This window comes from Solea solea, chromosome 4 (genome assembly GCF_958295425.1).
Source record: "Solea solea chromosome 4, fSolSol10.1, whole genome shotgun sequence".
Classification (NCBI taxonomy): Eukaryota; Metazoa; Chordata; class Actinopteri; order Pleuronectiformes; family Soleidae; genus Solea; species Solea solea.
The window spans coordinates 5,584,219-5,605,295 of NC_081137.1; the positions used below are offsets into that span (position 1 = coordinate 5,584,219).

General features: G+C 40.2%; 2 protein-coding genes across 4 annotated transcripts; one reads left to right on the top strand and one right to left on the bottom strand.

The window, feature by feature from the left end:
• Positions 1-596: 596 nt before the first annotated feature.
• On the top strand, positions 597-15,824 carry supt20 (SPT20 homolog, SAGA complex component). 3 transcript variants are annotated; one of them, XM_058627356.1, is made up of 23 exons: positions 597-693; positions 831-866; positions 1,020-1,145; positions 1,960-2,086; positions 2,189-2,292; positions 2,524-2,640; positions 2,743-2,796; positions 3,065-3,204; positions 3,321-3,477; positions 3,613-3,669; positions 3,812-3,889; positions 4,634-4,803; positions 4,893-4,925; positions 5,029-5,140; positions 5,826-5,931; positions 6,437-6,592; positions 7,706-8,018; positions 8,120-8,235; positions 9,069-9,124; positions 10,102-10,212; positions 11,800-11,890; positions 12,617-12,705; positions 15,425-15,824. In XM_058627356.1, exons 1-23 carry the CDS (start codon positions 691-693, stop codon positions 15,572-15,574), a joined length of 2,502 nt encoding a protein of 833 aa, XP_058483339.1. In that variant the 5' UTR covers positions 597-690; the 3' UTR covers positions 15,575-15,824. The 3 variants fall into 3 exon arrangements, with proteins under 3 accessions (XP_058483339.1, XP_058483340.1, XP_058483341.1); XM_058627357.1 differs by having other exon boundaries at positions 8,123-8,235; XM_058627358.1 differs by lacking the exon at positions 12,617-12,705.
• A 568-nt stretch (positions 15,825-16,392) lies between these two features.
• On the bottom strand, positions 16,393-20,569 carry exosc8 (exosome component 8). The gene is made up of 11 exons (XM_058627359.1): positions 20,502-20,569; positions 20,239-20,275; positions 20,024-20,087; positions 19,874-19,947; positions 19,721-19,766; positions 18,702-18,807; positions 18,560-18,605; positions 18,384-18,480; positions 17,793-17,913; positions 17,581-17,687; positions 16,393-16,617 (listed from the first exon to the last, which is right to left on the bottom strand). Exons 1-11 carry the CDS (start codon positions 20,516-20,518, stop codon positions 16,499-16,501), a joined length of 834 nt encoding a protein of 277 aa, XP_058483342.1. The 5' UTR covers positions 20,519-20,569; the 3' UTR covers positions 16,393-16,498.
• Between the last annotated feature and the right edge of the window lie 508 nt (positions 20,570-21,077).

Consider the following 21,077-nt stretch of genomic DNA (forward strand, 5'->3'; position numbering starts at 1 on the left):
GAAGTTTAGCTGTTGTTGTCACACTGGAAGAAAATGGCTGCCGCTCCGACTTTTTTTCAATGAAGACACTGATATTTCAGTTTCATTTCGTTGTTTTGCATCGGAGCTACAGTGGAACGCTATGCAATCCAGAAGGCAAGTCCACCCTGCTCGTTGACGTCGCCGTCGCTTTGTTGGTTTGTGTCGCGAACGGTGTTAACATCGTTTAGCGTAGCGGGTAACTCACAGCAGCTTGCCCACTAGGAACGGGCTAGCATGCTAGCGTTAGCCGCGTTAGCCTCAGCGGTCAGGCATCAACGAGCTTGTTGCTGCTCAGCCACTCACTCCACTGCTCTCTCAGTTATCCGAGTTCACTAACCGTAGCTACACACTTTCACCCACTCTTGGCGGAAATGTACGTTTAATTACTTCATTTAAAATGTGATCAATGGACATGAAAACATTTTAGCTCGCCAGTTTTCTTGGCTGCTCGTGTGTGGCAACTGATGGTTGCCAGTCAAGCTATTTGGCGTCAGGGCAACCGACCAGCATCACTGATTTGAGATTGTGAATTTGATTTGTCCATCATCTGCGTGTCCGCTGTGTCCACGGTGCAGGGTGTGAATGGTCACTATAGGAAGGTGACAGTGTGGGGCAGAAAGGACAGCATCGTCTACCCGTCACTCGCCTTGCAGCTGGCGGTGGACCACAATGGTGAGTCTCATCCCCATCTGATCATTCTGTCTTTACTCAACACAGTGGACATTCACTGTGATGTTCGATTGCTGGTGAAATGTTCCACCTGAGCCACCATCAGCAGAACTGACTGAGCTGTTTCTTTTCACCTTTAGCAACAAGTTTTGGAATATGCATTGGATCGAGCCGAGGTAAATGCCACTATATCAGGTTTATTTTCTTGACTGTCGAGAGAAAACATGATTCGCATGTATCTCTGTACGACACCTGAAAGCTCTGCCAGTGTTAGTCATACATTATTCTGTCCAATTAGTCACTAACCCAGTGTATTATCCATTATTCAGTACATTGTTGAAAGTGCTCGACAACGGCCAGCCAAAAGAAGAATCACATCCGGTGGGAGGAAGAGTCTGTATCAGAAGCTCTATGAGCTGTACATAGAAGAATGTGAGAAAGAGCCAGAGTTAAAGGTTTGTATTATCTCTCAGTTATTACTACATAGTAATAATGGCACTACTTTTAAACCTTAGTAATTGCCGTCTGTATAATCCAGTAAAATCAGCGTTGTTTATTTCACATATTTCATTCCACAGGTAAACACAGTGTGCTTTATGAAAAAATTTAACATTAACAAACATGATAGATGAAGACAGGAAAAACAGAATCACGTACACACATTTACTCCAAATGTAGTCAGTGACGGCATCAGAATCGTATGCCGGCACTTCTGGTCTCTTGTAGAGAATATGATGGAAACATTTACTATGGGGACAACCAAAATGTGTTGATAGTGCTTTCTTACTGTTTTTGCACAGGTTTGCACGAAAGAATACTAATGCAATATGTTAGTTTTTTACTCCTGGGTTCAGAACTGCAGTATTCACTGTTTATTAACTTCAACGGGCAACTAAAATAATGTCTGTGCATTTGTTTTCTGTTAAGTGACGTCAGGTTGGTTGACTTGAACTTAACTCAGCATAGACTTTGTCCAAATCACAACATTAACAGTAAGAACGTGAACAATAATTTAATCTATGATCTAATTGTCTGTAGTTTTTGGTAATTTCTTAATATTAAAATATCAAAATAGACATTTTTATTCATAAATATCTGTCTTATCTTTATTTTCATGAAATGTCAGTGGTTCTTTTTTTTAAAGAAAAGCATTAATCCTGTATTTCAGAGTTTTAAGCAGACGTGGGAGTAAAGAGAAGATTTTAGCTGGCATAAATACAACTGAGATTTTGTTGCAGATTGTCTTGTGCTTTTTTTCTAATCCTGCAGAATTTGAGAAGAAATGTGAATCTACTGGAGAAGCTGGTATCTCAGGAGTCTGTATCATGTCTGGTGGTCAACCTGTACCCTGGGAATGAAGGCTATTCTTTAATGCTCAGGGGAAAGAATGGATCTGGTAAGAGAAGCTAGATAAGCAGATTCCCAAGTCCACCAAGGTGTTTTTGTTTTTAGATTTGTTGACCACAGTCTGGCTAATACTATTTTTGTTGTTTTCTAGATTCTGAAACAATCCGTCTGCCATATGAAGAGGGTGAACTGCTTGAGTACCTGGATGCTGAGGAGTTGCCTCCTATTCTGGTTGATCTGCTGGAAAAATCACAGGTTTGTATGCAAATGTGCAGATAAACATTATTTATCTTACATTTAAATGTAAGGTAACAGTGATTTTAATCGTGTGAAGGATAACCTGAATATATTGTACTGAAAGTATCAAGAGCAAGGCTGTGTCGGTTTTCAGTCCTTGATATTTCCAAGTTCATGCTTAGGTTATTGTTTAAAACAATTTTTTTTTTTGTCAGTTGTTTGACGTTCACCACTTCCTTTGCGTTTCAGGTGAACATCTTCCACTGTGGCTGTGTAATAGTAGAGGTGAGAGACTACAGGCAGTCTGGAATTACCAAAATGCCCACCTATCAGAGCAGACATGTTCTGTTGAGGCCAACCATGCAGGTAAACCACCAGGAAACCTCTCTCACTCAGATCAAATCAATGAGATAATGATTGAGCAAACATCAGATTTTGAGTTTTTCCTTTCTGTGTTTTGCTCTACAGACTCTGATCTGTGATGTCCATGCCATGACTAGTGATCACCACAAGTGGACACAGGTAAAGAGTCATGTTTACTGATTTCGACACAAAAGAATAAATCCTAACACTTCTTCACAATCTTGAACTGCCTCCTCTTGTGTCGCCCTCATCCTCAACAAATATACTCTAACGTTTATCCATGGGACAATTCTGACTCAGCTCATGGAAGTTCATTTGATTGTAATGGGCCGTCCTCGCTTGTGAATGGATGTGTCTGGATTTCTTTTAGAATCAGCAAATTGCACCTGTGTCATTTTCTCTGCCAACTTTTCTTTCTTTGTTTCAGGATGACAAATTACAGCTCGAGAGTCAGTTGATTTTGGCCACAGCGGAACCTCTTTGTCTAGACCCCTCCATTTCTGTCACCTGCACAGCAAACCGCCTGCTCTACAACAAACAGAAAATGAACACTCGCTCTATGAAACGGTACAGAATGCACTCACAAAAGGAAGAAAATGAAAAATGAGAGCTCATTTATTATTGAAAGAGAAAGCCGTAATGATCATTTACAGAAACATGCTTCTTGTTAATCTGCATCGTAGGTGTTTCAAGAGACACTCTCGAGCCGCACTGAACAGACAGCAGGAGCTGTCCCATCTGCCTATGCCACCACAGCTACGACTCTACGACTACCTACAGAGGAGGAAGGAGAGGAAGCCTGCTCCTGACATAGACCTAAAGATCTCAAAGATCGGAAACGTAAGTTGCTTTTGTGTCGGCCATGTTTTAATGGGAGGAAAGTATCTGTTTTGTAAAAGGTTAAAGGTCAAGGCATGGTGTCATAGTCCTCCTCTCTCACACTTTTTTGCTCTTACATCTATGTGTTTCTTGCAGTGTGTAGACATGTGGAAGCAGAACAACTGCCAACTAACTGTACCGAAGGACATTGATGTAAGTAGCTCAGTATTCCTTTGTCGTACCGTCTACTTAAACGTTTTAACTCAAACCACTTAAAACCCACTAATCTACCAGGCAGGTGGTTATAATACAGGGCGTACCATATCAGACGGATGTGTTTTGTGTGTTGTTGTAGGTGGAGAAGTATGCTGTGGTTGAGAAATCTTTGCAACTGGAGGACTCGCAACCCAATACTGTGATCTGGCCCGCTGAGGTAAGTGTGGCCACAGCATTAACATTCTCCGTGGGTATAAATCAATGGTAATTGCTCGCTGTCAGATATGAGCAGTGAGTGTTTGTGTGTGCACAATTTAAAGTTACAATATAGCCTCATTTGTTTTAGTCTGAAGTCTGAAAAAAATTGGGTTTATTGTAAGAAAATAGAATATTATATTATATATTTTTGTGCTCAACCAAGTGAAAAATGTCACACTTTCACAGCTGCTTCTACAGTTGAATGTTGATGGACCGTGTTCATGTCATATTCCTTACTCTTTTCAAAGTGAGAAAGTTTTTCCAAAAAAATAATTGTTTTTATATGCAGTGTCACAGGTGGTGTGAGGCACAGTGAAGATCATAAAGAAAGCTAAATGCTTACGTGACTACACATTAAATAGCCTAACTTAATTTACCAGTGCCTGTCTTATGTCTTCCTGACTGAATGGATAAATCTCACTCAGATTATTTTCCTTGTGTTTGTGTCCTGGTTTGAATCATTTATATGAATATGGTGAAGCAGAAAGATTCTAACTGACTAAAAATTTATGTGTAAAAACATAATATAAAGAAGGGCTTAAAGGTCATTGTTCAGTTTAGTTTGTTATTGATTATTCTTATCCTTGTCCATATCAAAATGTGATTATTCCTTCCTGCTCTTCTGCATTTTTTCACTTAATTTTAAAACTTTTTGTTGCTGTTTTGTCAGGTAAAGTTGCCTTTGTCCACTCTGTGTACACAGGAAGTTATAGACGACTACACGTTTGAGTGCGAGGTGGGCGGTCAAGCTCAGAGGACCAAGGTGTCTATCTTCCAGTCGATGGGAGATCCACTGGTGTATGGGAAAATCTACTGTGCTAAAGAACCAAAAGCAGAGGAGGACAGCACAGACCTTAAGCTCATACATCCACCGTAAGGAGACAAATTCAGTAAAATGTGTGGGTTCATTTTAATATGGTCTCTTCATTTACTCATCTTCGCCACTGTTATTTCATCCACAGCTTTCTTATAGGCTCAAAGATAGACGCAGACCGGTGAGTTGTCAATGTTTTCTTTTGCTGAGAAGAGTAATCTCAAAGCTGATATACAGCTGTTTTGAGGACATGGTGTGACATTTGCTCTATCTCTGTTTCATAGGTTTCTTAATCAGTACAAAGGAGTGTACGAAAGGGATGTAAAGTGTCAGGTCAAGATGTCCCATAACTCAGGCAGCGTGGTACAGGGGCCTCCCTCCCCCAGCAAAGATGAGGTAAATGTAAGAGCTTTTTTAAAAAGAGGATGAAAAGAACAAGTATCATCTTGAATTTTCTCATAATTGTATTGTTTTTGATGAACTAACAAGTAGAATTGTTGATAATAAGTTGAACTTTGTCCCTGAGAGTGTCGGGCCTTTTGAATTTTTGAAGTATATTGATCCTAATGAACGTTAAAGTGAAGTATTGACCATGCTTTTGTCAGGACCCAGGGCTGAACATTAAGATTTTCTTTATCAATTAATATTTACATACTTTCCTCAAATAATCAGTTAGTTGTTTGGTCCATTAAATGTCACAGAATGATGAAAGATTTGAATAAGTGTTTCCCCAAACCTCACAATGATGACACCCTCTGTCATAAACTTGGGGAAATGGCTCAGAAAAATTCCAAGACATTTTATGGAGCTTATTGTTCACACTTGATAAAAGAAGCGTGAGCATGTTCATGTAAATTATCCGGAGTTGAAGTTCAATCTCCACAGCTTTGTGGACATTTGCATTTTCACATGCAGCTCCTGAAAATATCCCAACTTCAGTGAATGTCTCATATAGAGGAGCAGAACTCTTACTAATGGATAAAATGTTGCAGCCTGAGTCACGACTGTTGAGAGAGTGATTCTAGTGTTAGTTTTTATGATGCAACTGTGGCTAACAAACTGTTTTAAATGTCATGCGCAGGGCGATGGTATTTCTTCTCTAGTCCAGACGTCTCTTTTGGGAAAAGGGGTGAAGCACAGACCTCCTCCCATCAAACTGCCTTCAGGATCAGGCAGCAGCTCCTCAGGTACATCTGCTACTGCTAAGATGAAATACAAACATCATGTGGTTCCACTTTATTACTGTGGTAAACACGCGCAGACTGAAATGAAGAAAGGAATAAAAATATCTGCTGCACCTATTTGTTATTCTTCTTTCATTATAACAAATGTTTTGTAAGTGACGGAACCAAGTTCATATCCTTTGTTATGGAGTTCTGGAAATTGTAGAACACTCGAAAGCAAAGTAGACATGACAGATTGGTGGAAAAGGTGAGCAATAAAACCTTAAATGGCAAAAAGAAAAACTTCTCGGCCGCATCAAATATTGATTTACCACAGCAGCACAGAAGTGTCATAAAAGACACATACAATATCATACCTAAGATAAATATACAATACAGGGTTCAAGAGATATTTATAGAAGAAGCTCAGAGAATATAATCTCTTAAGTAAGGTTTAAATAGATCTATTTTAACACTCCCCGTTTTTGAAAGGGGTGCACTAGGTATTAACTCTTCTTTTTCTCTGCAGGTATTCCATTTAGTTCACAAACCACCAGTGGTCTGCTCAAGTGTCCTACGCCCCCTCCAGCCAAAAGCCAGTCTCTGAACAGGAAGCACTCATTGGAGCTGGGCCAGGTGGGCCTGCTGTCGCCTTCCTCGCTCTCTCCCATGGGCCCCACGCAGAGTAAGTGAAGCTGAGTCTGACTAACATTAAGGTACAGCTACTGGTGGTTGTAGTGGAACATGTGGCATGAGCTCCCCATGTTTTCCAGACCTGGAAATTTGTCCTGATGAAAAATGTCCCTGTCATGGCTCCAGGTCTTAAAAAAAATATGAAAGCTTAAAACTACAGGGACATATATCTGTAACTTGTCAAGCACACAGAAAATTACTTCACCATAAGCACAAGCCCACTTTTCTCTGTTATGTAATATTGTCTATTGTAACTGAAGCCAGTTGGCCTGAAAGTTGTCAGAAAAATGGCTGACGTTTTAACGTGACTAGAGTCTCATCATTTTAACTCCACTTTCCGGTCGTTATTTAGGAAGTTTTGCATCCGTTTAGCCAAGTAGATGTTGTCGTAAGTTTGCATTGCCAAAAGTAACCAGCCTGTAAACTTGCAGGATAAATGTACAGTTTAAATGGACAGTGTGTAAATTTGTAACATTTAATGGTGACGTCGCAGCTGAATATCCCTCGCCTCACTCTTCCCTTTTAAGTGTGCTGGAGAACCCATGTACTTCATTTAGCATCAAAAGTCGAAAGCTCTATATGAAATGTCACAGAAAGTACACAATATTTAAAGATGAACTACACAAAACAATCACAGCAAATAGAGAAAAACCCTTTAACTGTGAAACATTAGGGACACCTAATGGTGAGACTGCAGAGTGCAACAAAGAGGACTTGACTCCATCCCATAACTAAGTGCATTGGGTAACTACAGTGGCTTTTCAACACCAGAAAGAACAAAAACACTCTTTCACAGCTTTCTCCACTCTTCTACTCCTCCTAATTTTACTGTTTCATGCTTATTCTTTATTCTTGGATTATGGATCCGGTTTATGTGGGTGGAGCTTCACTTCTTATTTGTGCAGTAAACTTACACAGCCTGTATAAAGCAAGGCAAAGTACATGGAAAAGTTTAAACAAAACATACCTATGAGTAGTCTATTCAATTTCTGCCAGAAATTTTAAATGTTACACACAGGTCCTTTACACACCTTTATATGCAAGTATTCTCCTCCCTGCTAAAAAAACACTCCTCTCTGTCTTCTTACACTTTTTCCTCTTTAAGGATCAGGAACCCCGAAGCCATCTACCCCCACACCCACCAACACACCGTGCTCCACCCCGCACCCCTCCGACTCCCTCATTGCTCCCCTCTCGGTGACCCCCACGCCGTCTGACCCTCCCATGGTTCAGAACCAGTCGCAGCCCGCTCTCCTCACGCCTTTCGCTCAGCAGCAACTGGCTCTAAGCCAGCCACTGCCGGTCATGACCATTCCCCTGCCCACCATGGGTACGTCCATCACCACAGGAACCACCTCATCACAGGTCCTGGCCAACCCTGCTGGGCTGAATTTCATCAACGTGGTCAGCTCCGTCTGGTAAGAAAAGACAATCTCTGCTTCCGAACTGCCACCTGCTTAGTCGCTGTCACCTTTTTTTTTTTTTTTTTTTTATGACCATCCTGTTTTTATTTGTGTAGCAGTCCTCAGACCCTAATGAGTGGCTCTAACGCCATGTTGGGTCCAGGCCTTAACCTGAGTGGAATTCTGCCACCTGGAGGGCTGATGCCCACCATGCAGTCCGCGGCGCAGACTGGTAAGACACTTATGTGTACCAAACTGTTTAAGTTCATGTGACCTGCAGACGAACGTCCAGGGTCACAGAGTGTGAATACCAGCTGATAACTCTGACGTCTGACCTCAAAGTACAAACCCATTTTATAAAATAAAAGGAGCCCACAGGACATTCAGGAATATATCACAAACTTGTAGCTTTTGCTTGATGGTGAGTGTGTCTGATATCTTCTGTTACGGCAATCAGAAGTGAACATCTGTCGTGGTTGAATGTGTCACAAGAGTTGCTCGTGTTATTAAAGCATGGCATTGTGTTTGCCCTTGTTGGGCTCATTCTACTGAACAAAAGCACTTGTAAAGGGGACAATGGCCTTTTCCAAAAGCTCCATTAAATGCCTAAACATGATTTAATTGGCTTGTGTCTGTGCTGGAATATTTGTATGTGTATAATATGATTTGATTGACTTGGAAGCCAAGGAAAAGCAGCGGCTCTACACCGTAGTTTGGCAGCGCATGACGCGACCACATTCAAAGTGAATGAGTAGTATTTGAGTTGACACTTCCAACCTGATATTGTATGAGTGCAGTGTTACTGTTATCAGCCAAGGACATTTTGATTCCAGGAATCAAGCGAGTCACTTAAAAAGGCAGTTTCCTCTTCTAGGCTTTTCAGGCCTACAACTACCTTCCAACTTTCTTTATGCAGAAACATGTCCAATAAATATGAATATACATGAGGAAAGGCATTTTACAGAAAGTTGTGAGGGTATATGAAAATACAAGTGGGTGTGATACATTCATATAGATCCTATCCTGTATTATTGCATGAGAGTTGACTATGATTTTGTGTTGCAGGGAGTCATTTTGGCCTGAACAGCAGCGCTGGGTTGAGACCACTGAACCTACTGCAGGTATGACGCTGCACCAGTTAGTCTGAATTACAAGTGCATTTATCACTGGGTATGTGTTTGTTACCTGGAAGAGAAGCGAGCTGTGTGTGAGTCACCAGCACAGCTTGAATTCCCTCACGTGTTCTTTTTCTGCAGCTCACTTTATTTACGATGTAGTCGAATTAAGTTGTTCCTGTAGCAGGAGCACGAGTCTTCTTAACACGATGTCCTCGCTGAAACTGAACGACTCGGCCAGACGGCATCAGTGCCAACTTCACCCTCATAGCAAAAGCTGCTTGACGATTATCTCTGTCATTTTCACTTCCATTATAACACTTTTCCAGTTTAAGACAAAGATGCGATGGACCTTTCTTAGTCCCACAGCAGGAAATTTACAGTGATACAGCAGCAAAGGCAGTCATGGTAGAGGTTATGAATAAATAAACATACATCTTGCACTATTTATATCGTAAATATTGCATTACAAGGAGCAGATACTGTATTTACCTTAATATGAGACGCTTATTTTTTTAGAACAGAGAGAGTGGCCTGGACTTCAGTATATGACATTTTCCGGGGTTCTATGCAGAATTATGACAGGAAAGCATGTGATTGGCCAGCAGACTTACTTTTTCTTGTAAACAGTGGACGACTCCTCTGCTCACTCCCTTCCTTTGTTGTTCTTCTTCTTTGTTTGCATAATAAGCTCCTGCTTCAAAACCCAAACACATGCTGTAGCTAGTTTGTTTGTCGGGCTGCTGCAGAAACATAACGTCCCCAGGTTGATACAAACATACGTATGGGTGGTATGTTCAATTTATGTCAATTAAGGCTCCTGAAAGTTACACATTGGACCTTTAATTATAGCACTGGCTCTTTAGCTTTCCCCATGTTCTATAATTGATTTGATAATTCTTCCACCATTCACTCCCTTTATCCCCACCTTCCTGTTTGTCTCCACTTCTTTTGTGTTTGTTTTTTTTCTTTCACATTCCCAGATCCCCGCTGGTCCTCTCATCTTCAACTCCCTGCAGCAGCAGCAGCTGTCCCAGTTCTCCCCACAGCAGAGTCAGTCAGCCACTTCCAGTCCCCAACAGCAAGGGGAGACGGTGAGGCACACCTGCGCATGCAGTCACGTACAAATATATACGGCCAACAGGTTTTGTTTTGGGGAAGCGAGAAATGAGTGTCAAGTAAAATGTCAGAAGGATCACGAAAAGAGAACTCTTCTCCAAAAGCAGGGCAACAATCTGTGATTTTACAGGATAACAATCAAAGTGCAAGAATTTGAAAGTGCCCGGGTGAGACAGCCAAACACTTGACTCACAGTGGAAAATGTACGCACCGACTTCAAGAAGCTCTTACTGGTACGCGATCGAGTTTGAACAAAGCTGCAAAGAGTAATGGGAGAAATGCCCGGACAACAACAGTGCCAAGTTATTACTGACACACTCCCAACAGCTGTGACTGCTGCCAGAACATCCCATGATCACATAATGTTCTGGGCTCATAGATGAGAACTACTTCAATCAATACCATCTTTTGACCTTTAAAAATAGTAATGGTATCATCGTTTTTTCCTCGTAAAATAACACGGGTGTCTCGCAAAGGGAAAAGTCTTGAGACTTAAATAGGATCAGGAGGTGAGATTAAACAATTAATAAATGTTTTATTATATATTCATTAAAAACAGCAGACGTTAAAGCTTGGCTCATTCATTCAACTCTCCGCTTTTTAAAAATTCATTACAAACAATAGTCCGAGAATGTTGCACTCACTTTTAGCCATCAATTTTTAATCTGTATTTATTGTTTTCTTCGGGTATGATATGGTGTAAAATGTTTTTATTTTTATGCCGTTTACTTTCTTGCATCAGCCTTTTGGCCAGGTCTTCAAACAAATTAGTATTTGTTCTGTGTTGACTCACCTGAGTAAATAAAGGTTGAATAAATAAATAAAAAACACTCCCAGTACGATGATAGAGATTAATTTATGAATGGCATTATTGGGATAATTGCAAAAGGGGAAAATGACACAAAATGCTTGTCTAGTTCGCCACAATATTGATTTATTCACATTCAGTCACATTCCCATCATTCCAAGGTGTCATGATTGCATTGAAGATTAATTTTTCCCAAAAACATGGAACTACAACTAACAATTATTTTCAATATCTTTCTTTACTATTGTTCTATAAGTTGTTTGGTCCATAAATATGTTGAACAGTGTTTCCCAAACCTTAAAATGAAGATGTTTTCAAATGTCTTGCTTTGTCCCATTTGGATTATATGGGGCAAATAAACCAGAAAATATTCACATTTCAGAACCTGAAAAATAAGATCAGTGGTTTTAATTATTCAAGAAAAACACTCAAGCCAAAAAAAGTGTGTCTGGAACTGTATGGAAGATTTAATTGTGTTTTACAGACAATATTCAAAGAGTACAGCATATTTTCACATATCCAAACATATTTAATCATAACATTTATATACACTTTGATTTTATTAGATTTTTTTTTTTTACTTGAATCAGTTACATGGATGATTTCTCTTGGTTGTAGGATTTTTAACTTTGCTATAAACATTAAGACATAACTTGTTTGTTTTTAATTTCATGATTTACATCAGTCTTTTGTGGTCACTTGATTTTGTGACGGCTTAATAATGACCTTTTCTAAACTCTGACCTTTTTCGCAGGGTGACCAGGGGTCCGATCAAAGTTTAGGAAACCAGCAAACAGCGGTCATTAACCTGGGAGTCGGAGGCTTCATGTCTCCACAGGCAGCAGGTATGAACCACCGCCAACCCCACTCTCACACACACACACACACACTCTTTTAACACAAACACACACACACACACTTATCTTCATTCAGTCCCTTCAACTGTGTCACAACAAAAAGACCCCATGTCACTAACTAGTACTAATAAGATGAGATTTACTAATGTGTTCATTATGTGTTATCACTGTACAAATCATGGTCTTTAACTAAACATGATCATTTTACTGAAGTGAGTCGTCGTTCCTCTTAGCGGAACGAGTAACCACTGACAGGAGAGACTGAACTTCCCCTTCCTTTCTGCTACATTCTCTTTTTTTTTCTGTTGTTTTTATTCCCCCACCCCCTCCACCCTTATGTCTTTACTTCTTGCATTGTCCTTCTATTCTTCTCCTCCACCTTCCCCGCTCACTTGAACTTTTCCTGCTCACCCCATTCGCACTGTTTTCCCACTTAACCTTCACGCACGTGGTCTTGTGCCTGTGCTGTCGGTGTCTCTCCCTCTTTCTGCCCTCCCTCCCTGTGCTGTGTGCGTGGTTACAAATTGCTGAAACCACGCCCACTTCCCTTCCCACTTTTATCCTCACCGACATCACTGCCCCACTTTTGACCTGTATTTTACATCCTCTGTTTTCATACTTTCCTCCATTCCTTTGCTTCTCTCCCTCTCGCTGTCACACCCTTCTCTCTGGGTCTCCCTCCTCGTCCTCGTCCTCGTCCTCCTTCCCCCTTAGTGCTGTCCCAGTTGGGCTGTGGGCTGGACGGGTCTGGGCCCCCGCTGCCTTCTCCAAGGCTTCAGCAGCAGCACCAGCCACAGATCCAAGTAATACAGCAACTTTAACATCTGTCATACACATGTACATTTTTCTTTTGTAAGAGTCAAACACTGAGAATACTTCATCAGCCAACTCTCCATGCCTTCATTTAGGAAGTATGATGAGCTACAGTAAAGCTATAAATGAGCAGAAAGACTAGGATTTCTTAAACTTTCTTACACATATGATAAATATCTGTATCATACCTCAAATGTGTACGGGAGTTCTGTTTTTTGGAACAGGGTTGTGGGAGGTGTTCATACAGAGTCTGACCTGGGTCACACAGTGGTCCGTGTGATGTCGTTATACACCCATATCTACAGTGGAGCGCTACCGCGTTCAGATTAGGATTGTGACAATTAATCAATTATTAAGGTGTAACTAAATTAATCGCCAACTACTTTGATAATCAGTTAAGTTCTCTGATTTTTCAGCTTCTTAAATGTGACCACCGTCTGGTTTCATGTATCAGTAATTTTCTGGAATATGAAAATAATAATTAGTTGCTGCCCTAGGGCCTGCACACATGAGGATGAGATTTCGGAGAATCCACATAACTTTTGTGTCATTTTGGCTTTTTATCCGCACAGAACAAGCATTTTTGGAGCCCTAAAAGAAGTGAAAGAAATCTCAAAACGCCACTCTTACTTTGTGAAAACAATAACGTCATAATGCCTCCTCTCTCTTGCTCTTGCATTCGCTGTCGCTATCTTTGTCATCGTGAAAGCGGAAAAAACATGTTAGAAGGTCCAGCTCAAAATAATCAGTCACATTCTTAACTGTTGCTTAGCTGTTTGGTAACATTTGTTGGTGAGGTTGTAGCTGAATATCTCCCACCTCTATCCAAACTGAATGTAGTATTCAGTTAGGAACAAAACTAAAAAAGATTAGACATTGTGGGCTTTTTTTTAAACAGTGGTGGTCCAAAATGGGAGCTGACCTAGCTAATAAAATGATTTTACCAAAATTCCCTTCCAATATCCCAGGTATAGCAAACAGTTAGAATTGTACTTTTTGTCAGTTGGGCCTTCTTTTACAGGCTCTGACACTTTTTTTCTCCACTGTCCCCTTTTAAGGTAAAACAATATTTAAATTGTGTTCCGGTTCACAAATATAACACTGACTCTGTATAAATACCTTATGCACCTCTGACTTCCAAAAACCTAAACTATCCCTTTATAGATGTTTTCAAATCCAAAGTATTAAGAGGCTGATTTTGAATGATTTTTAGGCATTTTAAGGACTTTTGGTGTAATATTTGTAACTCTAGTTAGAAGTTTATCACCAAAGTCTCATTGTCATTACACTCCATTCACCATTTGCCTTGTGGCATTATTATTATTATCCTTAATATTATTATTATTATTATAATTATTATTATTAGTTAAGGATAGATCCACATCATTCACTCCATCTTGTGTTGTATGTTTGGTTAATATGTTGTTTGACTTAAAGATCACAGCAGAATCAGTGCTTTTCAGCAGAGCTTGTGGCACTTCTGATGGCAGCGACTAACAGCGCGTCGAAGTGGGAGGCATGTTCTCACAAAAGCACTTGGCAGCATAATATGAATTCGCCTTATCGGGCACATACGGTTAAAATGTTGCTTAGTGCACTACGGCAGGCGGCGTGTTCCAGTGCAAGCATGAAGCATAAGGTTTTATTGAAGATTTTATTTGTGTTTGTTTGTTTGCGCAGTTGAAGTTGCTGACTTACTGTGAGCAGAGAGCGCGGCTGCTACATGTGCTGCATGTATGTCGTTGCCAGGATCACAGCCAAATAATCTGTGCCTCCTGAACGCCACTGGTGCTGCTTGACTGTATCCCGCCTCACTCCCCAACACACACCCCCCTCCACCCCCGAATCTGTTTCCTCTTCCTTCTCCGTCCCTTCTGCAACCCATTAACCCACTCTTCTGTGTTTCTCCGCACACTCCTGTACACAGCACCAGGCTTCAGTTCAGCTTCACTAACCAATGCCACTCGGCGATACGTCTCCGACACAAGTCGTCTAATCCAATTTCAGTCAGTATGTTTATGTGACGTTAAAACAAAACAACTAATCACGGTGATGGTCTGACTAAAACAGGACTTTTATTATACATGAAAACATAGTTTGTCCAAATGAAACTCCACTAAATCAACACACCCAGATAATGCGATTTGGACAAATTACGACTGCCTGGATACGTTCAGACGGACCCCGACTGGCTCAGATGCTTCGCACATGTTCCACATGTTCCCACCCCAAAGGCTTTCGACATGGAAATATGAGAAGGCACCAGTACACAGAAGAAAAACACAACAGTGGGGAAAAACATGGCAAACCCATTTTTGCCCTCATGATAAGACAATTTTATACTCGGCCAGCTCAAAAAGTCAGATATTTTAAAGTAAATGGATGGTAGTAAGACAGGTAGTAGTAATAGTAGTAGTAGTAGTAGTAATTGCCTGAATAACCAGAATAACCATTCGATTAATTGATTCCCTGCTCGCGCTTGTTCACTGGGACAAGGGCAGTAGTCCAGTTAAACGGCAACTGTAGCTCGACTAAACTGTGCGTGGTGACGTACTGACTGAGGTTAGTGTGATTCATAAACTGCACAGGCTGACACACATACAAACACACATCTTAGACCCCAGTGCTTGTTGCTTGTAACGGCGCACCGAGAAATCGCCTCTGATATTTGTTTGTTTGTCCATTTTTCTCTTCCCCCACACTGGACAGTTGCAATTCTTGCAGCACCAAATGCAGCAGCAGCAGCAAATGGCTATGGGAGCGGCGGCTCCACAGGGGGCAGTGCCACGGCAACATATCGCCAGCCAGCCAAGAAGTAAGAGGAAGAGGAGCACGCCACAGCCCCTCCCTAAGTCATGACAGACTGATATCACACTAAAAGCCGACCCCCCCCACCCCCAGCTACACACGGTCATGAATGATCCATACTGTGCTCTTTGTCTGCCTCACTGTGGAGACGACAGACGAAAAAACAAAAAAAAAACGGACTTTTTCTGCCATTTGTTTGTCTTTTTCTAGCTGACAAATTTGTATGTAATGGTTGTCAGAGGTTTTGGAGAACCAAAACTGTGTCCACCATAGAGGAAGTGGAGGTTTTTATACAACATGGAGCCTTATGCTGAAAGAACCTGAGACATATTTTTTGACATGAGACAGGAAAAATGGTTCTCGTCAGAAGTGGGCTTCCTTCCACAATAAATCTTTTTTTGTTTTTTCTATGGAGGCCCCGCAGACTGAAGGGATCATAATCCTGATCCTCCCTCTGCTCCCTCTGCTTGGTTGACCCCGCTGGTAGAAACTGCCCTTTAAGCACGGATCCCCACTGAGCTTCTTGACACCAAATCCTCCACATAACCATTACATGTGAAAATGCAAACCCGATCTTGGAGTAGTGCCTGGGGGCAGCTTTCTACCTCTCCGTCTGTTGGAAGTCTTTTCTTCTTCTGAGGACACTTTTCCCGGCACAGAGCTCAAACCAGAGGTCTCAAGATCAACATGCAAGACGGTGTTCCTGCTTTTGAACAGCACATTTTGAAAAAGGCATTTCCCTTTTTAATGAGTTCAGGAGCCATGAGCGTATTCTTACGAGACATCAACTGACTGACTGTGTGTGTGTGCGTGTGTGTGTGTGAGTGTGTGAGATGTTTCCGGACACTGAGAAATAATTTTTTAAGCAGTCTTTGTCAGCAGTTTTATTGTTATTAAAAAGAATATATATTGACAGTGGAAAATACAGCTTTTAGATAAAAAAAAAAAAAATGAACATGGTCTCCCTCTGGTTCTTTATTGTGTCGTCTTCACACTGTGTATGACTTTATTGATGAGTTTCTGGATCTCTCTCTGTCGCAGTGTCGCACGGCTGATGCACTCCTGCAGCTTCTCTCCCGACAATGGCGTCCCACCTGAGTCGCAGCGAAAGATTAACGTCAATGTTTGTCAACAACTAACAGCCGAAGCCTCATTTATACACAATTTTCAGATTCACAGTCCAGTTCCAGACCATATGGACCCAACTCTTTACCTTAAAGCTCCAGTGACCTCGTGAGTAATTACCACAACACTGCAGACCTGATTTGACCTAGTTTTTCTCACTCGAGAGCAACAGAAACAGCCGTTGCAATGTTTTCTCTCTACATTATGTCACGCGTGCAATATCTGAAACTTTTCATGGGCACGTCTTGGTGTTTAGAGCCATAGTGCTGCAGTATGAAGCGCTTCGTCATAGTCTTCGTCAGCATTGTGTGGACTTGTTTGAGAAGGATTTGAATCTAACGGACTCCAACTTTAAAGTAACCATTTTTAAGTAGGTCATTGTAAATAAATGTAATAATGACTCCTGTTTCTGTCCACGCACTATAAACGTTTGAGTGGGTAAAAAAACTGTAAAGACAACTTGAAGAATACGCATTAATGACTAAACTGCTTCCTTTTCGACTGCTTCGTTTAAAGTGGAAATTAAATGTCTTTCTTGCTCTCCATACGTTATATAATTCAAATTTCAATAACTAGCACGTGGCTTAACTAAAAGTAGATGTGAAATACACAATGTAACCCAATAAACTCAACTTTTTATTTGCTTTAATATACTATCTAACATAGCCAAAAATGTCATGGCAAAAGATTTTAAGTGGATAAATATCATGATAAACAAGTCCGATAACAATATACATATCTGTGATCCTGAGTGAAAGTTAAACAAGTAATATTTGTGTTTTGCAGTGTGTAAATTATACAACTATATTTTGAAGTTTTGTGATGATTCTGCTATATTTTGCTTGTTCAGCAGGTTTTTTTTTCCAGCTCAGCATTTACATGACATTTTCTTAGTGTAACGGGTAAGAAAGAAAACCACTGTTTATTCTGACCTGGTTTGTGCACAGAGCAGAGGCGATCTTCCTCGTCTGTCACCACGGTGAGCTGAGCGGTCGCCAGACTCTCCTCCTCAGCCGTGGGGTCGACGGTCAGGATGGTGCTGCACAGAGAAAAGAGCAGCGGTTCACACTTAAACAGTTGGAAGCTCCTGTTATATGTCGTCTCGATAAACTTGGGGGGGGGGGGGGGGGAATCATTCACTTACTCATCGAAGATAGAAAACGACGTAGAAACAGGGTGCTTGTGAATGTGCAGCGCGCGTCTCTTGTCCGAGTTCACCTGTGGAACAGACGTCTCTGTGTTTATGACGACTTCTGGAAGTTGTGCTGCGGGAGACAAAGACACTGGAAAGTTAATGTACCGATTTAACAAAGCTTAAATCTACTAAAATAACTCAATGGCCACTTAATTGGGGAGGCCTGATCAATCACAGTAGCAAGGCATGTAGGCAAGATGACCTGAAGTTCAAACTGAGCATCACAATGAGGACAAAAGGTGATTTAAACCTAAGTAGTAAGTATATTTTTGTATGCAAGTGCATAATCACTTGAAAAATAAGTATTTTTTTGTTTTTTAAAGCTGTAGAAAAAGCCTTTTATATGTACTTTCTTTACGGCTGTGTTTCAACAGCAGCCCAAACAGACAAACCAGACGGAGCCTGTGTTTCGATGATTCTCCAAATGAAGAAGAATTGCATCCTAATACCTAATAAAGTGGCCAGTGAGTATGGACACACTTTAAAACTAATAATTGTGGGGGGGTTTTACAGTGAAAGTGTATGTATTACAGCACGTACTGTTCTTCAGTGCGGCCAGCAGAGCAACAATGCACGCGTCCAACAAGTTCCCGTCGTAGTCGAGACACATGATGTCACAGTAGAGAACCCAGCAGAGCTGCAAGCACAGGCAACAGAATCAGGAGCAGTGATCTACGTTTGCGTAAACTGTACGTACACAACAATTCCATGTTTACCTTTCCTCTGTCAATGCACAGATCTTCAGTTTGTATCACTTCTGAGCTGAAAACCCCACAAGGAAAATGACGTAAAACACGTTGGAATCTGGCACATACAACTCAGGAAAAGCTGAGGAATGTGTGTTTAAATCAGCTGCACCTTTCGATGATGTCGGCGATGAGCTGACTGGCCGCCTGGGCCTGTTCACTCGGCGGACCCGGTCGAAAACGGGACGAACAAAGAGGCGGCAAATCCACATTCGGTACTGAAGAGAAAACAGTGGTTAGTGTCTGTCTGTTTGTAGATTAGGATTCAGAGATGCTGCTTCTCTTCCTCAGATCAACATCAGCTCAAAAAATACACTTATGCTTGTATACTACACAATTGAGACAAAAATAGATATTTCAGTAACATTTTTAACGACATTACTTTAATCTTAAGTAATCTGTGAAATTGATTTTATGTATACAGTATGTTGCTTTATTGTCTTGTTTTCTTCCTTTAAGAATTAAAACTTCCTAGTAACAAGTCACATTAGAGTTAAAAAATTCTTCCCTTTCTTTTAAACATCTCTTATACATTCAGTAATATAAAATATAAATTTGTACTTAGTCATAAAATAATGTGTTTTAATGAAATGACAGGGATGTCAATGCATGTAGAGCTGAAACAATTCATATGAATCATTACTAAATTAATCAACAACTATTTTGATAATCGAGGAATCAGTTTGAAGCTTTTTTCATGATTAAAAAAAGATTTCCGATTGTTTAAGCTTCTTAAATGCGAGTATTTTCTTCATTTCTTTGCTCCGGATAACAAAGAAATCATTAAAAGTTAATCATTTTGGACAAAACAAGACATTTGGGAACATCATCATTTCCACGTTTGACGAACACCGATCAACATTTTTTAAGGTTTTCTTATATTTTATGGACCAAACGATTAATCAAGAAAATAATCGACAGATTAATCGATTATGAAAATAATCTATAGTTGCAGCTATAAATGCATGTTGTTTCTTATATATCCTAGTGTAATAACACTGAAACCTTTGTACTATCTCACTGAACAACTGTGTGTCATGTGACAAAAGACAAAATTAATGATGTTTGGATTATATAAAGTTACATATAATAAGGACAATGACAAATCAAAGCAGTATTGGCAAGTTTTACCAATGTAGCCTTTACCAGGTCCTTCCACTGTGGGGTTTGTCAACTCCTGTACACAAACAAAAAAAACAATAGTTAACATGGTCATTTAGTATTAATTAAAAACAGAAATATGTGAAATTAAGTTTAGCTCTTGTTGTCTTCATGACCAGTTACCGCTTTAATTCCACAGATGACTGTAGTGTTTCCAAACTTCACCAGGGCTGAGCCATCTGCTGTGGATATGGACCCTGCACACACAAAAGTATTCAAAATATGATCCCATTTACACTATGCATTGAATATTCCAAACTAGTGTCGTCTCACCTATGTTCAGAGTTGTGGTTCTGAATTCTGACAACTCCCGTCCATCAGGCCGACAGTTTTCTTTCTAAAATGATATTTGGATGTTTTAATTGTACATAAGGCTGCTGACATTCACATTAATCACGAATATATATATATATATATATATATATATATATATATATATATACATACATATATATATATATACATACATAAGCATATTGATCACTGACCAGAAAACTCATGTGATACTCCAGAGGCTCTGCAGTCCTGACATAAATAAACACAGATTATTGACTGAAAATTAAGTCAGATTTACGCTATATATTAAGTGCAGCATTTAAACACGTACATTTACTTTATCATTCAAACAGTCAACGGTCGTTTCCAGAACACCGCTAGTAATGAGTCACATTTATATCACAGATTTTGTCACATGCTATTCAAATGCATTTATTATTTTTCGCTTAAAATGTGACGTTTTGTTCAAACTTACTTAAAACCAGCCGCCATGTTGTTTTGGTTAACCACGTGGGTTTGGTTCCCTCACTACGGTAGCCGGGCAGGAGGGGAAAGCGCGCCTGTGACGTAATATAACCTCCCTGTCTCAAAATTCAATAACATCTTTGTTGGTTCACTGTAAAACCCGCTGAATTATATATAATATTAACATTAATAGACCTTTAATATAAGTGTCTGTGTAACTTTCTAGTAGAAGACCGCTTTATATCCATTTATAAGGCAGTTACCTATTTGTGTCACAAGGCGTCGCTGTTGCACTGTCTGTTTGGCCGGAGTTAAAGCAAAACGTCCTCCCAGGACACCGCAGTATTTCAGTCTACTTACAGTCCAATGTTTTTCTACTCGGTTTATTCCATTTATTTAGCACGATAATTTGAATGTGTCTTGTTGTTTGTACATTTATTGTTAAAATAAAAATTTAAACAATACAAAGAATAGGAATGTTTTTATTATTATTTTTTTTTTAGAAGACTAGTTAAACTGTTCAATCAAAACAAATATATGTTTTTGTTTCGTGAGAAGGGTGTAATTCACTGCAAAAAAACCACAA